At 46.8% G+C, this 17,746-nt stretch overlaps 1 protein-coding gene across 2 annotated transcripts in view; it reads right to left on the minus strand.

The window, feature by feature from the left end:
• The window catches only part of UBE2O (ubiquitin conjugating enzyme E2O), a 79,687-nt gene that overhangs the window by 11,261 nt on the left and 50,680 nt on the right, over positions 1 to 17,746 (minus strand). For both annotated transcript variants that reach the window (XM_014952892.1, XM_014952888.1), the window contains exons 3-13: positions 15,981 to 16,091; positions 14,339 to 14,436; positions 12,375 to 12,438; positions 10,453 to 10,596; positions 9,692 to 9,801; positions 8,736 to 8,886; positions 7,465 to 7,967; positions 4,530 to 4,684; positions 2,944 to 3,056; positions 1,726 to 1,851; positions 164 to 253 (exon numbers count right to left, since the gene is read on the minus strand). In XM_014952892.1, coding sequence (XP_014808378.1) covers positions 164 to 253; positions 1,726 to 1,851; positions 2,944 to 3,056; positions 4,530 to 4,684; positions 7,465 to 7,967; positions 8,736 to 8,886; positions 9,692 to 9,801; positions 10,453 to 10,596; positions 12,375 to 12,438; positions 14,339 to 14,436; positions 15,981 to 16,091 — 1,665 coding nt within the window. The remainder of the gene's footprint in view (positions 1 to 163; positions 254 to 1,725; positions 1,852 to 2,943; positions 3,057 to 4,529; positions 4,685 to 7,464; positions 7,968 to 8,735; positions 8,887 to 9,691; positions 9,802 to 10,452; positions 10,597 to 12,374; positions 12,439 to 14,338; positions 14,437 to 15,980; positions 16,092 to 17,746) is intronic.

Raw genomic sequence — 17,746 nt, forward strand, 5'->3', positions numbered from 1 at the left:
TCTGCTAACAGAATTGGGAAGCCACCCCATCACATGGGAAGGCAGCAATAAATAGAGCAGGATCCCTTTACCCAGTGAATCTCTCCACACCCAGGATTTAAAACCAGGATTTTTCATTCAGTTAAGAATTACAGGGATACCACGATCTGGAACAGGACCTCACCTGTGGCAGAATGATAGTCTTGGAGTTATCAGCCCACACCACTTCCACTTTACTGCTGACATCCACACGAGCCACTTGTCCGACCGAAGGCTGGGGAAACGAGAGCAGTTTGTCAGTCCATTTTTTTTCTGCAGGCATTTCAGTGCAGAGCCAGGAAGGTTTTGAGAAACAGACATTCCCCAGGTTGGAGATCCACCTAAAGCAATGCTTGCAGCGTCTTGCAGAAGTGACAGGGGTCCTGGGGTCCCATGGGAAGGGGGAGAAGGATCCTACAGACAGGGTTTCCATAAGAAACCCCACAATGCCACGGAGGTGGGGAAAATTGCCCCCTGCAATGAGGAGAGGACCAGGAGGGCTGGTCTGGCAGCAGATCCTGACTTCTGAGCAGGACCAGGGCCATTGCAGGGCTGTGGCCTTTTGCAGCTACAGACAGGATTTCCATAAGAAACCCTACAATGCCACAGAGGTGGGGAAAATTGCCCCCTACAATGAGGAGAGGACCAGGAGGGCTGGTCTGGCAGGGCTGTGGTCTTTTGCAGGCAGCCCTGTTGGGGTTGTGCCCAGATCCTGACTTCTGAGCAGGACCAGGGCCATTGCAGGGCTGTGGCCTTTTGCAGGCAGCCCTGTTGGGGTTGTGCCAGTAAGGCAAGAGGATCTTCCCCTGAATGGGGCTGCCATCTACTGGGGTGCCAGCAGCCAGCCCTGTGCTCCCACAGCCAGCACCAGGGGCCCACAGCAGCTGCTCCCAGCAGAGAGGGTGCAGGCGAGACCAGACAAGTCGCACTTGGCACGGGCTGTGCACAGTGAGGAGCATCTTGCACTGGAGGAAGGTTATTTAGGTCAGCCCGAGCAAGCTCGGATGCGTTTCATGCTGCTGAAACTAGAACCAGTAAGAGCCACACTACAGCTTTTATTAACCCTTTTAGGGCAGCAGTCTCAAAAGCTGGAGGTTTTCCCTGCGCAGCAAGGAAGCCTGTTTTCTAGCAAAGAGCTCATCCTTTACAATAGAAATTGTTCTCTCTCTCTCCCCAGGAGATCAATCAGTTCAACAAAATTAACGTGTACATAACTCAGATGAAATCCAGAACCCCAGTCTTCTGTTGCCAAGTGAAACTGGTGTAATAACTCAGATGAAAACCAGAACCCCAGTCTTCTGTTGCCAAGTGAAACTGGTTTCATGACAAATCCACCTTCACTCTCGCTCAGGAGCCCACAGAATATCCTCATATTAGAAGTTACTCTGAAATCCTAAGGAAGAGTTTTAACACAAGCCCTCAGGCATACGTTTTGATTCTTGTCTCACCTTTATTCTTGCTCTGCTATGGACTCCATCGCCAAGGTCAAAAGATTTCAAGGTTATGTTTCCACCTGATTTTGAGATTCAATATCTTACTCATGACAGCAGGGGACACCGACACAAAACTAGCAAGCTGGGGACTTTAGGATGCCCGTGTGGGGCTTAGGGCCCCCCTATTGACTCTTTAAGTATCTCCAATGTCTCTTTCAATGTCTCCATTAATACCTGGCGACACTCCAGTCACATAACCGTGCCCAGAACCTACCTCATCTTCCTTAGCTGTGGCTCCATCTGAGTTGCCAATGCGGATCACGATGTCAGTAGTGCGGAAGCGAAAGTCTGGATGATCAGCAATATCATACACACTCACGTCCTCCTCCTCCCCGATCAGCTGCATCCGAGACAGAAGGAGAACACATCAGCCCCAGGATGCAGCAGGGACCTTCAGAGCACACCTTCAACACTCAAAAGTACTTTGTGTTGTATTTTTTGTCAATTTTCAGTTGCTCCAACAGTCTGCAAGGAGCTGCTCATGTCCCTTCTTGTCACCTCATCCTGTAGCACATCAATCAAGGCACAATGAAAGGAAGGAGATATTCTGTGTCATCTGCTCACCCTCACCTTTGCTACAGGTTCCAAGTCATTATGATCATGAGACACACAGGAACATTTTATTCCCTTCTGTACACCCAGATTTCTCAAAGCAGTTCATTGGGGCCCAAAAGGTTAAAGTTAACTTTTGAAACGATCTAAGGCAACAGGAAGTGTCTGACAAAAAAATCTGACAATTAATGGGAAACATCTTTCCTTTGATTTCTCCTGGAGGAAGAGAACAAGGAGCTCACAAATAATGAGAAATGGTTAAAGCAGAGCTCAGCCTCAGGCCAGACCCATGTTCTGCTTCTGGATGGAAAGGGCCCTGCTCAGTTGTGCCAATGTGGTCTCCCATCCCAAGGCAGAAAACAGTACACCAGATTGGTGTGGTTTGAGTCCCCCTCTCATCTCCAACTAGACTGTGGTCTATCACAACTGCAAAATACAGAGTTCTTACAAGCTCCAAGAAAAAAGCATCAGCCTGACCGTAGGCAATAAGTGTCCAGCAGAGGCAGGCAGGACAACATGCAATAGATTCTTTTTCCATGAACTAGCAAAGACATGGGAAGGAAAAACTCTTCTACTGAACTCAAGCAACAGTCTGTGACAACTTCAGCAAAAATCTTCATCCATACCAGAGCTGATGTTGACTATGGAATACAAACCCTCTGCTTGGTCTTTGCTGCCTTGTGGGCATCTACAAATACGAAGCGACATCACCTCAAGCTAAGCCTCCCAGGCCCAAAAGCACGTTGCTGTTCCCATCCTCAAGCACAAACCCCACCACAGCATGGACTCGTGGCTTATCTATGTTTATCTGTGAAGCTTGTGCTGTTCCATGGCTGCTTTCTCTTAGCTGGTTCCAACAGGCACTGGCTCCTGCACTTACCTCTACATCATCTCCACTGGATTTCAGCTTGAACCACTTCACCACGCAGGTACGGCCAATGTGGTCACCAGACTGCACGACTCCATATAACCCAGGGTCTTGGGAGCTCTGAGCTTTTGGTCACAATGGTAGGGAAGAAAATAGACAAGTTAAGTGGAAGGGCACAGATTCTGCACAGAAACTGAGGCTGTGAGCTCCCAAACTCTCATGGCTGAAATCTGCCATCTGTGAATGGCTGAGGAAAACAAGTTCTTACACAGTCGAAATTGTACTCAGCTAACAAGGTACATTTTAGTGTGAGTGATGACAAAGTAAGACTATGTTGCATTGGACTGGGTGAACACATTCACTTTGGAGCTCTATCACCAAGAGAAAACACGCTCCCACCTTAGTGCTGTGCTCTACAAACTAGCAAGACTACTGAGTTTCTGGACAGACTGGCCAAAAGCTCCCTGAGAGCAACTCTGGCTGCCAAGGTCCTCATCTAGACACGTGCCACCCAGAATGATTTTGCTCCTCTGGAAAAATGGACTGGACAAAGGTGGAAGGCAGGAGGATGCAGGCAGGTATAAATGGGTATATACATCAGGGATCCAACAGCATCAAAGCTGGGCCAGGTCCACCTCTCCAGGCCTGGGCTGTTGCCCAGCACACTGGTATCCAGACAGCTTCCAGATTTGTCTGGCTGACAAAGATCCACCTCCCTCATCCTTAGCCGGGGAATGCAAGGAACTGCAGGCATCCCTGACTGCTTGGGGAGTATGTTTGACAGGAATACAGGTTCCCAGAGACCAAACTGGAATAGTAGAGCTGGTGGATAACTTTTAGTTTCCACAAACTAGGTTTAACCTACAAAACCAGTCAGACTGTAAGTCATCAGAAATGGCCACACAAACCAGCAGCTTTTTTTGCTAAGCCATCTTTCCCTCTTCCAAAGGGAAAAGGGAAGATCTGACAAGATCTTGTTTCCCACTGTTGAGGGTCTACCCCTTCTAGAAAAGAAGAGGAGCTGAGAGCCAGATGGTGTGCCATCAATATTTCATATCCAAAAGCTGCAAGTCTCCTTGAACTTGTACCGTGACTCTCACTGCATCACCAATTGATTTGCTGAAGAAAATGGATATAAGAAGATGCCTCTGGATCCCAAAATCCTCCAAGAAGAAAAAATGGAGGGTCGTGATAGACAAGCCATAGAGCAGCCTGAGGTGAGCTGTTCATCCCTCCCCTCATTCTGCGGGAGCTCAGAGCCATTTGCACTTTCAAGGAGAAGGTGGGCCACTCCTCCTCTACAGAAATAGCAAAAATTCTAGCTTTGCTCCTTGGCATTTCTTCCTCCTGCATCTCACCTGCTGTCACAGTTCAACCTTGGTATTTAATTAATGGTTCTCTGCTGACATTCACAACAAGTCAGCTGAATCGCTGTCTGCCCCTTGTTAGGTTCTTGTGCCTACCTCAAGTGAGCACTACCAACGGCTACCGTAAAGAGGGCTATGATGTAGGATGTACATTAGGAGATGCAGATTGAAGAATGCTTTGCAATTAAGAGCATGTTTGTTCCCCGAGAGCATTGTTTTGACACCCAATACCTCTTTTGTCCACCACAAAATCCCCGGGGCAGAACTCGTTGTTGTCCAGATGATGGACTGGAATCAGCTCGTTGGAGCGAATGTTTGTCTCCACGGTGCCATCCTGCCACATCACGTCAGCTGAAGTCATCGTGGTCACCACTTCCACAGCAACCCTGGGAACACACAAAGGCAATGAGTTACCAGAGGGAACAGGCAGGAGCACAACCAGGACGTGATGCTGCCGACACCAGTTATCAAGATGGATCTTGGCAACAAAAAGGTACCGCTCATCATCAGGCTGGGGAGCAAGTCAGGAACCCCATCTAGTCCCAGTGGAAGCAGCAGGTTTTGTTGTGATGGGTTCTCAATCACTGCAGATGTTACATTGCTGCAAGTCTATACTGCAGGAGGATTTACTTTCCAGGGAGCCAATGCTGAGCTCTCTTACTCCTAGTGGAGCAAATTAACGTCTACCAGCATCCACTTTCTACCCCTGGCAGAGGCCAAGACAGGAGCTTCAAATACTTTGAAACTTAAGATCTCCACTGAAGCACCTTCTAGTCTGCCAGTCTGAGGAGTCTTTGAAGCCAGAGGAGCATGGGACTGGAATGGAGAGAGAAAGCCACATCCATCTCAGCCCTTCCAGAAAGGAAAATTAAAAAAAAGGCAACATATTGAATGTGGGTAAAGCAAAAGGATTTTGTTTAAAAGAGAAAAGTCTCCTTCCCAGCTGTTCAAACACATACATGTGTCTCTCTGCAGCCCAGAAATGAAACCCAAACACGCAACAATGGACCACACGCTGGTACTCTGCTGTGGAGCTCCACAGAGCTGCTTGAAGAGGCAAGTTGCTTGAGGGCAGAAAGAACAGAGCTGCAGCCAAGCTGGACAGACTCTTCTAATGAACCCTCCACCACTTCCATCTCTCAGAACAAATTGAATCCCATGCTGATTTTAAATCTTGCCTTTACTTTGCTGGCCAAGCCTTTGAGACATAACACAAGTGCTGCCTTTATGTTGGTTTCAAGTCAAGCCATAAAGAAGATACAACGGGCAAACAACTGTTTTCCCTCAGCCCTGTTTTTAGGAATGTTGGAGAAATATTTTTAAGTGGAAATAATATGAAGTTTCTAGTAGAGCCAGCACTCAACGGCAGACATTATCAGAGGTCCAGTGTGGTGGGTGACCTGCCAACAGATGGTTCCTTGGAAAAAGTAGGGGCACGTGGAGCTGAGGATGGGAGAGTAGAGAGGCCACCCAAGGAAATGACACAGCCCTGTTTTCATTGCAGTTTATGCTGCTTCACAAACAAAGATCACGACCTGACATTCATAAAAATCCCTGTGGATCCTCCCTAAAAAATAAGCAGAGGTCTCTGTGCTGCCCGGAGAGCTGCAGCAGGTCAGTAAGCCATGGTGGAGCCACACGCTGAGTTGGCCACCTGCAGGCAGAGCTGCCCAGGAGCTGACACATCGGGTCTGGTGAGGAACTGCAGCAAGCCCAGCCGCTCTGCTTTTCTCAGCAGCACTGGGCAGCACACCTACTGATGGGCTCTGCTTCATCGGAATATTCAAACAGTGGAGACCCCTCACACTGAGCTGTGACCTGCTGCCACACATGCCCTTTAAAGCACTGGCTGGGTTTTCACGCTCTGTACTGAAAAAGCCTCTGTTTCTGCTGTGACATGGTCATCTCGGCAAAGCGTCCCAACATCTGATCTCAGCATTTCCTTGCACGGAGCTGCCCAGACCCAGCACAGGAACCTCTTGGTGCTGTCACAGGGATTTCTCCCCACTGCCTGTACGGTGCAGAAAGCTACCAGGTTTACCAGCTGAGCTCTCCTGAGCAAAACCTGTGGTGGAGGCACTCGGCAAGGGGATGAGAAGTGAGAAGTGAAGAGAGAATCAGTTCCCAGGAGCTCCATCACACACTCCCATTTTTTCTTTCACTCAAATACTGCTCTGCAATTTCTCCAAATCCCTTCAAATCCAATTTCTCCAAAACCCACGAGGACTAAAGGAACAGCTCTCCATGCATACAGACAAAACTAAAATACCCAAACAAAATGTGAGTGAAGTTCATGGCATTCTCAAATTACTGGATCCTTGAATCCTGATAATGTCATTTTTTTGTGAAGATTCTCATACACCGTCTTGCTCTAGCTCATTTCTGATGCAGGATCTGTATACAACTAAGTAGCCCAGGGAAGCCAACAAGACAGGCTGGCCAGTTGTTAGATGTCTTTGCATTCCCTGAAAACAGGCTAAACATTCTAAATTTAGATAAAAGCTGCTGAGATCCAATTTTATCTATAAATGGGCAGATACATGCAATGCTCCCTCCTGCAAGCTACTGAAATAAAGTCCTCCAAGGTTCTTCATTCACAAAAAAAAACAAAAACAAAACCACCAGAACAGTAAGAAGTATACTGATGGCAAAAAATTGCAGATGTGTCTCCAGAGCAGGGTAAGGATGACAGAGACCACCGCAGCGTGACCTCCGTGCTGATCTGGAGACAGCTCTCTGAGGATGAGCTGCCTGTTCCTGCTGCCAGGGTCTGCCCTCAGCCTCTCCACAGAAGCTGCCAATGAGGTACCCAATTAGTGTCATGTTTAAGCTGTATGATCTTTATTCACCTGTCTCTTTTCCCTGCATACAGAGCGTAGCACAGCACAGATATTCTGTCGATGCCCTGAGGCACAGCTGAAATAGAATAGCAGCAGTGTCGTGTCACAGGGACCCAGTTTCATCAGAAGCTGGACTGAGACCAAGGTGATTTCTCACAGGCCACTGCACAGTCATCACAAGGTAATCACTGTTGGTTACTACCAAGTGGTGTCTTAACACGAGGTGCACCATCATCCTCCACCCAGGCTGAGAAGGTGATTTACAGCTGAGAACTTCCATAAGGGAGATTCTGGCAAGTGTACCTGGGTTTGGAAATCCAACTCACCTGTCTCCTGGCTTAAACTCCCGTGAAATCTTGGTCTTCTTCTTCTTGTGCTTCCGCTTCAAGTTTTTGATGGAAAGAGGGATGCTCTTCTTGCGGCCGGTGCCACTGCCGCTCTGGGATGAGGCAGTGGAGCTAGCAGAAGAGGTGACAGAGCTAGTGTCATCGGTGTCATCAGCTGCCTCATCATCAGCATCTTGCTCCATGGACTGAAGCCGGTAGTCGGACGAGCCTTCATCTTTCAGCAGAAAGGGAGGCTGCTGCTGTCGCGCTGCTGCTCCCCCTTTCTCCTTCCCCGTTTCTTCAGGCTGCTCCTCCTTTCTCTCCCCAGGACTCGACGCACTGGTGGAAGAATCATCCAGCTCACACTTCGATTCAGGCTTAAGCTCTTCTGATTTTTGGTCAGCAGCTGCAGCAGACTCTTTGTCAGGGGCTTCGCTGGTACCCTGAGACTCCGGGGAGCACGACATGATCTTCACTATCTGCTTCTTCAGCAGTCGCCTCACCTAGAGAGAGCAGACCTGGGTCAGACAATATTCCTGGACACTCAGCAAGCTGCCAGCCAACCTGGGGAATGCTCAGAGGAAAACAGCACTCTGTGGGCCTCTGTACAGTTCACCTGCACCATGGTATGCTGCAAAGCAGCATCTGGCCACCGCTTTCTACTCAGGAACCGGACTAGTCCAAGGAAAGCGAGCTTTGCTCCTTAAGGCTATTTTAAGCATGTTCTGAACTTTTTGTTATGGAAGGTCACAAGAGGCTGCAGAAGTTAATCTATGTAACAGACACAGCTATGCAGGGAGGTCACCATCCCTACTGATGATATCCTGTTATTCTAGGAACACCGCTGCTCTCAACTGGCCTAGGAAGCGGAGACTTCTTTCCTGTCTCACTGTAGCAAGGATTTAAGTGAACAGCTCAGCTCCACGAGAAACCTGAGGTTATGCTGATGGAAACGACACGTGTCTAACAGCCCCGGCTGTCAGAGCACGCCAGCTCTGACACAGTTTGACCCCCTGCAAGGTGACACCTTTATGTTCAAGGTCCTGTTCATGTTCTCCGGTGGCGTTAGCCGCACGCTGCGCTCAGTGCGGTCAGGCTGCCTGTACAAGGTTACTTTGCTGCTGGCAACAACAAGCCATTACTCTTTAAAACAACTACTTCAGGAGTCACATTTCAGACCACATGACTACCAGGAAGATTTCTGCTTTAAAAGCCTCAGAGATGAGAAATGCATAGAGAAGTCAATGCCTTCCTCAACCCCTCCAACTTACCTTTTTGGCAACGGATCCTTCCCCCAGGACACAGTTCCTCTCTGGGTATTCACAGGTGATTTTTGCAGGTTCCACTTTGTCCGGGAACACATAGAGGCACCTCTCCCCGAGCTGCCTTTGGGCATGGTCAAAGCACCCCAGCCGCTTTACCCTGGTAGAACAGTAAGAGAGCCATGAGCAAAGGGCAAAAGCAGTAACAGAACCCAGCAGTGACCAGGGCCTTCACAAGGCTGGCATGACCTCATGCCAACGGCACTTCTTCTGGGGTAGCAGAAGCCAACACCACACCAAATCTTTTCCAGCCCCACAATTCTAAAGGAGGAGTGGGAAATCTCACCAGGGACTGGGTGGGGATACAAAGGGTTTGGGTGGGACCCCAGTCACTCCTCTGCCTATAGCTCCCCCTCCCAGACACAGCTGCCAAGAGACATTTGAAGTTAGCATTATTTTTTTTTTGCTGTCATCTGAGAGTTGCCCTCCTCCAGCTAACGAACTCCAGGCAGAAACCAGAGTGCATTGTGCTATTTATTAACTCATCTGACTTTTCTTTCCCAGTTTTGTCCAGCCCATTGTTGCAGCTGCAGCCTGCAGAGGGCACCCGATGCTCCCTCAGCACCAGCCTGGCTCCGGAGCAGGACACCTTCACTACCTACTGCACACACACGCAGTCAAAAGAGGCATCCTGCTCCAGACACAACTGGAAGGACAAGGGGAGAAGCAAACTTTTGCCATACACCCCTTTCCTCTATGCATTTGTCAGCTGGAGAGTTCTTGGAGAGGAGTGGTGGGATGCCAGCCCCTGTATTGGCAACTTTTAAAGCATCTAATTTGGAATACACAGCGAAAAACCCACTGGAAGCAGCAGCATTGTGTCTGATCAGTTAGTAGGGATGTCACCCAGAGTCTCTGCAAGCCCTGGGTGCTGGGAGTGAAAAGAGGTTTTCAACTGATCTCACCTGGACAGTTTATCCTGGGTGATTATCGAGGGAGGGGGACTCACACTGTCAGTACCTCCAGGACAGAAGCTTTTAGTGATCCAAGTAACCTTTAGTTCTACCACCTGTACCTACAGTGTAAAGAGAGAGAAGGCAATTTAATTTTTCAGAGGCTTTTCTAAACCAGTGTCTAGGATTTGAACGTTTACACACAGGAAAGCAACAAACCTGTTTTTATCATTGACAGTGGCCAAACACAGTTTCACCACATCCAGGACCACTATAGTGCTCCCATAGCATAGCTCTTGGCAACACCAGGAGCTTCTATATTTTTTAACTTCAAGAAAGACATCTGGGCTTAGGAAGGAAGCTATGTGTACCTACAAATCAGAAGTCCAATGTCCCAAAGACAAGCGCTAATGGACTTGCAGCTGCTTCCTCTTTCAGCAAAGAGTCAGAAACATTTCTCCTTTTTTTGGATAGCATGCAAAGTTAAACTTCAATAGAAGAGGTGCTTATAGCACCCTATGGATCAGCAGTGCTGGCCTCTAAGCGTATCACACACCATCACCTTACAGGGTGTTGGCAGGGACCCCTGGGAGAAGCCAAACCAAGCTCAGAAGTCCTGTCAGTCCACAACGAGGAAATCTGTCACCTCAGAACACCAGCCACAGCACGTGTGCTTTCAGAAGGTGACCATGGCAAGCTGATTCTGCTCCCAAACGCCAGCCAGGGACCACTCTGTACAGAAGGTGGCCGTGTGTCAGCTTGTCACTCCTTACCTCTTCCACCACCACTCTGAACTTGCTCTTTGTGCTCAGAACAGGCTTCACACCCGAGAGCCACTGCACGCTGGAGAAGACTTTAGAAGGCCCAATGAGGACTTGCCCAGGATAAAAGCCGTATGAATCATCAAAGAAGAGACCCTGTGGGAGAAAAAGGAAGGAAAAAAAGACAGCATAAAGGACTGTCACTCTTAAGATTTAAGATTCTGGCATTTCTCTTCTCTCATTCATGATCAGTACAATCAACCATAAAGGAAAAGTCCACAAGTTGCCCATCTCAAAGCTCATTCCTCCCCTGAAGTCAGCCCAGCAGTTCCTATAGCAACCCACTGTCACACGTGTATGGGGACTATGACTTGGGGAGGGGGGAGAAGCAAAGGCACCCGGGGAACACAAAAGATGTAGATTTCCACCCAAATGTTCTCAGTAACAAGGTAGCCAAGGAGAGCTGAGTCCTGGCCGAGGACACCCATCTCTTTTCCATGCTCTAATTCAAGCACCTACACCTTTCAGAGCCAGAGGATTCCTACCTTCACTCCTCTGCTTGTCAACTTAAGCTTGTAAGGATTATTCCTGTCTGAGGTGGATTAGTTAATATGACAGTTCTTTGAAAACAAACCAGGACGGTAAACACAACAGTTGTTGTCCTAGAGCTCTTTCCCACTGATACTTAGAGTGACTTGATGAGCTGAAGATTCAAAATGTGGGGGCGGACAGAGCAGTTTAGGGTAGATAAAATACCGAGTACAAAACTGTATCGAGTCTTGTAATTTGTCAGAAAGGATAAGAGAAGTGCAACAAGATCTAAGTCAGGTAAATATCTAACACACGGCAACTCTGAGTACAGGATCAAGAATAACACCGGAGACAAATCACGTTTCAAACCAAACAGCAAGCCCTCAGAGGACTACAAATACTTTTAAAGGCAGCCTGACTCAAAACAAGTTCTCTCAAAACTGGGTACCCAGAAGCTGGATGCTGCTACAGCATCCATTTAGCAGGCAGAAAACACTCTGCATAACCCAAAGTAGCAGAGGCCAAGATACTGGAGAATATCTAGCCACAGACCACACCTTTTTTCTGTACAGAACAAGAAAACCACAGCAGCACATCGAATTAAACTGAGATTCTATTTACTCTTCAAGAAACAGGTGTCAAATTTTAACAGAAGTGCAGTTTTAGATCAAAGGGACCTTTGCTTTGAAGGCAGGGAAGGATAAGGGCTGACTGCATTGCTAGTTCCTAAGAATTATGTGCCATTCTCAGTCAACTCCCAGTAGCGCTGCCGGGAGAGCAGCACGGCCCTACCAATGCTGTTTGGAAGAACAAGCAGAACAAGTTAGATCCCATCATCACACAGGAAACTCTATGTTTTACCCAAAAGCAGGCAAAACCTTCCCCACCACATGATCTGGAAAATGCCAGTATTGTGGCAGGTCTCCATTCATGGAACATGATGGATTACAGTTGCAAGAGAAACAGTATTTTACATTGTCTGGAAACGTGCTTCTGGCAGAACACTTTTTAAACAACATGTCCTTTTCCAGAAGGGGGACAATTTTGAAAACATTAAATGGAGTAAGAGCCTTTTCAAGCATGTACAGATATAATGAGCAGCCACTGAACTTGACATCAGCCATCTGACTGCACATTATGCAAGGTGTTTGCATAGAAAGCAGCTGGATATGCTAATTGTGATACCTCCTCAAAACCTGCTCATTACTAACATCACCATTAAGCTACATCCTGTTACGCTTACTTCAAGTGAAGATCTAGTGAAGTGTTTTTCAGCTGTGATACATCATTTAATTTTTAGGATCAATAAGTGCCTACGGTTTTGCCTTTCCCCTCCCCTCCTGCAGAAAAAGCTCCCAAGATGAAGTTGATCAAAAGGACTCTGAGGAGAACCAGAAGCTCACCGAGTCACTGACGTGAGGACAAACATCGTACAGCTTGGCTCCATCTTCCGTGCTCATAGAACACCTGGAAAACAGACAAGAGACACGGTCACATTTCCAGAACCATCCATCCCGAAAGCAAACAGCACCAAATTAACTGCCACTGCCCGACTGGGTCTGCCCACGTGCCCAGCAGAATATTGCTGAGCTTTACAGCCCACAGCAAAACTGGTTTTAGACAAGCTATAAAAGCACTGCCTTGGTATTTAAAGGTTCCCTTCAGCATGTAAAAAAATAATATGCAGGGTGCTGGACAAGATTTGTCTGCTGCAAAGTCCCATTTGTTATTCATACTGACACCAGAACCTAAAGGCAATTTGGGTGTATTTTGCTTCAGTAATAGCTTCATTTCCAGAGTGAGTTCTGGTGGGATTTCAAATGATTCATTAGGATGAGATTTTGAAAACAGTTACCTCACTTTACATAGCTATGCATGAGCTGGTAACAGAAACCAAGCAAGGCTTTGAATTGCAGCAGTAACTGCAGATGATACAGACAGAGAAGTGTAGCTATTTTTTGCTCCCAGTTTTAACATATGCCTAAGAGCCTTCCAGCCTGGGTTAACCCAACAACTGAAATATCAGATGCATCCACCAATCATCCATTCTAGCTCTTGCGTATCTTGCTTCTCTTAGGAAGGCTCAGAGCTGGCTGCAGGGTTGTGGGTTTGTTTTATTTTTCATTTTTTTTTAACACCGACACTGGAACCTAAAGGCAATTTGGGTGTATTTTGCTTCAGTAATAGCTTCATTTCCAGAGTGAGTTCTGGTGGGATTTCAAATGATTCATTAGGATGAGATTTTGAAAACAGTTACCTCACTTTACATAGCTATGCATGAGCTGGTAACAGAAACCAAGCAAGGCTTTGAATTGCAGCAGTAACTGCAGATGATACAGACAGAGAAGTGTAGCTATTTTTTGCTCCCAGTTTTAACATATGCCTAAGAGCCTTCCAGCCTGGGTTAACCCAACAACTGAAATATCAGATGCATCCACCAATCATCCATTCTAGCTCTTGCGTATCTTGCTTCTCTTAGGAAGGCTCAGAGCTGGCTGCAGGGTTGTGGGTTTGTTTTATTTTTCATTTTTTTTTAAAAATCAATGTCAACACTCAATTTACAAGACAGATTAGTCATTCCCAGCTGCCCAGCCCATAAGCCTCTCGGCCCTTCACTGGTTCCTTCCTTCCCTTGCATCAGTAATAACAGTTTAACAAGACAGACCTCAGTAACGGAGTGAAGTTAATGAATTCTGAGGGGTTTAGTTCACAAGTAACTGCCTGGCATGCACAAGGAAAAGAATTCAGATCTTCCTGCTGGCTTTGCAGAATTACAAAATAAGTTAACCAGGTATTTCTTGCAGTATTTCTGGTTAAGTCTCTCCAGAGACATGACTCTGGACTACAACTTCATTGAAAACATACATTCCTAATAAAGTTGCAAATAACAGTGCAAAAGCAAAGCTGTTCAATTTTGGGCTGCTTTTTTGCCTTTGATGAAAACTGCCACCCTGCAGGGTTCTTCACTTTCACAGATTTTTTTTTTTTTTTGTTAAGGTAAAAATCCTCCCTCCCTGCATCTCAGTGAAGTTACGCTCTCCTACAGAGAAAAGGTCTGGAATACGTGCTCCACCTTTAACAGCCACTTTTCCAGGAGAGATGTGCAGTTTAAAGACTAGTGTGCTTTAGTTCTGATACAATGATCTGCTGAGATTGAAAAAAAAATTGTCACTTTTCAGACAACAGCTTTTCCAGAGGATGACCAATGAATCTCAATGTTTTCTGAGAAAGATGCGTTCTTACTCTACATATGAAGTTAACGCGAGGAGATAAACTTATCAGTAGGTGAATGAGAAGCCCAGTCTGTTCTTAGTTCTCTTAAAACAGATCATGAAACCCAAGAGGGACAATTTTCAACAGAAAGTACCTGGCTCCATTGGAAAGCTTGAGGATGACCTGATTCTTCAAATCATAGACCTTGCCCAGCCAGCAGTCATAGGCTATGTAGTCACCATACATGAAAGGCTAGGGAGAAAACAGGAAACAAAACCTTATAAATATCCACCTTTGTAACTCTGAGCCATCAAGGAGGCTCTCACACAATGCAGACTAGATAGCAATCTCAAAGGGATTTAGGACAGCAACTGCAGATTTCGGCCTAAACAGGAATTAAGGCACATTGAAGAGTTTGCTTGACAGCACGTTGCCTGGATTCTCCAGTTAAACAGCTCAGGCTTTCTCTGGGGAATTTTTCCTTGGATCTTAAACTTAATTAAGATTTTTTTGGTTTGGTGGATGTTGTTGTGTGTCAGCTCAGGCTTTCTCTGGGGAATTTTTCCTTGGATCTTAAACTTAATTCAAGTGTCCCGTTCTGTTCAAGAGGTGCTCTGCAACATAGAGGTGTACTCACACTTGCCTCCAGTTAATATTTACAGTTAATTTTTATCACAGAGCCTAATTTTCCATCCCAGAGAAGCCTGTATCCCACTGCCTTTCCACAGGCTATTCCTTGAGAGGGGTTGTGACCCGCCTGCTCTTCACTCCCAAATAATCTTTTTCTCAGAGGAAAAAGAATAATGAAATATTATCCTGCCCTGTCTGTGGAAATCACCCACCCACTCAAGAGGGAGAACCAGGTATGCTTCAGACTGTTCCAGCTCAACAGAAAAATGCTTGGCTCATCCCAGCATTTGTACAGCCTGTTTAAGCTTAAAGTGTCCTGTTCTGTTCAAGAGGTGCTCTGCAACATAGAGGTGTACTCACACTTGCCTCCAGTTAATATTTACAGTTAATTTTTATCACAGAGCCTAATTTTCCATCCCAGAGAAGCCTGTATCCCGCTGCCTTTCCACAGGCTATTCCTTGAGAAGGGTTGTGACCCTCCTGCTCTTCACTCCCAAATAATCTTTTTCTCAGAGGAAAAAGAATAATGAAATATTATCCTGCCCTGTCTGTGGAAATCACCCACCCACTCAAGAGGGAGAACCAGGTATGCTTCAGACTGTTCCAGCTCAACAGAAGAATGCTTGACTCATCCCAGCATTTGTACAGCCTGTTTAAGCAGTAATGATATTGCAGCTCTGTGCCACCGCCATGGGGCTGCCCCAACCAGGTTGTCACACCAGCCCATCTCAATGCAGAAATTCTCACACAATTTAATGTCAACCTAGGCCTCCAAGTCAATTTGGTCTCAGGAATGTGATCAGCAACACTGTAATGATATTGCAGCTCTAAAGCTCTGTGCCACCGCCATGGGGCTGCCCCAACCAGGTTGTCACACCAGCCCATCTCAATGCAGAAATTCTCACACAATTTAATGTCAACCTAGGCCTCCAAGTCAATTTGGTCTCAGGAATGTGATCAGCAACACAGAACAGATGGGGAGATGAGGAGATACTGCATCATCTCTTTCCAGGGAGGATGCCTGCAGTAAGTTTAAAATAAAACCAAACTGCAGATGCATCTTGCACAATATGGATGCTTCCCTTCCACGTGTTATTTGAAATACAGCAGCATTTCTCCAAACCACCAGGCCCTGGCTCCCATGTGTATTCTGGCTGCGTTCTTACCCAGATATGTTGCAGGTCTTTGCTGTTGACAGGGTAGAGGATGCAGTTGGTTCCAACCAGCTTCACAGCACACTCGATGTTGACATCAATTACAGTTCCACACTGGGTGTCCTGAAAATACAAAAGAGAAAAAAGGGTTTATCACCTTGGGAAGGTCCTACATACACACGTATGTACTCTGAGTACATATCACAAGTGCAGAGACAAGGAAACTTTCAGGACTAAACCCCCTCTTACCTTCCAGGCCCTTTTTCTTAAGGGGCATTTCACATGACCCTAAGACAACTCGGAAGGTGAGAGCACTACTAAAGCCCTGCAGTGTTTTCTTCCCAGTTAGAATTTGCAATGGCTGCTAAAACAGCAGCCCAGAGACTCCTGCACCTGGTCAAATAAAACCACACTTTGTCAGATGATTAATATTTACTTGCTTTAAAATCTGCCTGCTTCCTTGGTCTATTCAGTCAAGGACCATCCTGCAGGTACTGCCCTGAGCCAATAAAGGCAGAAGTAGATCATCAGCCCAAGAATGAAAGAAATTCTTTAAAGCTATCTGTGACTTCTCATGCAAAGTTTGATTTTGCAGGACACTATAAATGGTCTTCACTTGCTGCCATACTAAAAAAAAATAAAAGTTGGCACCTTTAGTCAGATTTCAAGGTTTCAAGCCAGATATTTTACAGTTGGTCCAATTAGGAGATGGTTGTTATTACCTCCCTCACTTTTCAAGCAAAGTTTTATTCTTTTTTGTCCCTGAAAAGATAACGCATGCTGTCGAGAGCCTTCTGGGGATAGCTGGCAGGGAGCACACAATATGCACGTTGCTCACACATATGGTGGAGGCCTGCAAGGAAGGGCTGCTAACCCAAACACTGTCAACCATGGCAGCTGCACTGGCCTCCTGACAGCTGGGACAATCGATACTCTTATTTATTAAAGACCATGAGTCCATTATAAAAGTTGACTGAGGGCCAGCGTGACAAATGCCCTGGTATCAGCAACTTCTGAAGCTGTCCTTATCTCAAACATCAAGGTCTCTGCTCCAACAGGACTTGAATGTAACACTCGAAGGGCTTATACCCTGTGAGAAGTGCATTTGTTTGCTCAGTCCACTTATAAACAAGCTGTTCTTTCGGCCACATCAAATATTTATTCAAAGCTTTCACTCAGAGCCCTGGGCAGGGGGTTCAGGAGTTTGCTGGTGCTCAACTCATCCAGTCTCATCTTGGGGACATCTTAGAGCAAAGACACCCTACAGACACCCGCAGTCCAGGATAACAATTCCTGGACAGATTGCTCAGTCCATTTGGCTGGATTGCCTTCCACCTGCCTGCTGCCAGTCCTCTTCCTCACATCACACAAACCCTGTGCTCCTCACCCCCCGAGGAGGTGGTGATGAGGAGAGTGGGTCCTGCCCCATGTGTCACTGTGCCAGCATGGCCAGGAGGGCTGGCACAGCCCAAGGCAGTAGGGGCTCATTCCCTCTCCAGCTGCTCTGTATCACTCCCATTTCTTTCTAGAAAGGCTGGGAAGCAGAAGGAGCTTTTCCCAGCTCCAGCTCCATCACAGCAGACAGCAGCTAAGCCTGCATGGGCTGCCAGGAAAGAGCCCAGCAGAGCTGGACGGTAACTCTCACCTGAAAAGGGTTTGCCAGAACAATGTCAGATTCACAACAGGCACTGCCAGCATCCTTCGAGCTGTGGGATGAGCGAGGTTTGCTCAGAAGTGGCACCTGCTCAACAGACCCACAACTTCTGCAGGCTACAGCA

Source organism: Calidris pugnax, unplaced genomic scaffold, assembly GCF_001431845.1.
Source record: "Calidris pugnax isolate Ruff unplaced genomic scaffold, ASM143184v1 scaffold9, whole genome shotgun sequence".
Taxonomy (NCBI): Eukaryota; Metazoa; Chordata; class Aves; order Charadriiformes; family Scolopacidae; genus Calidris; species Calidris pugnax.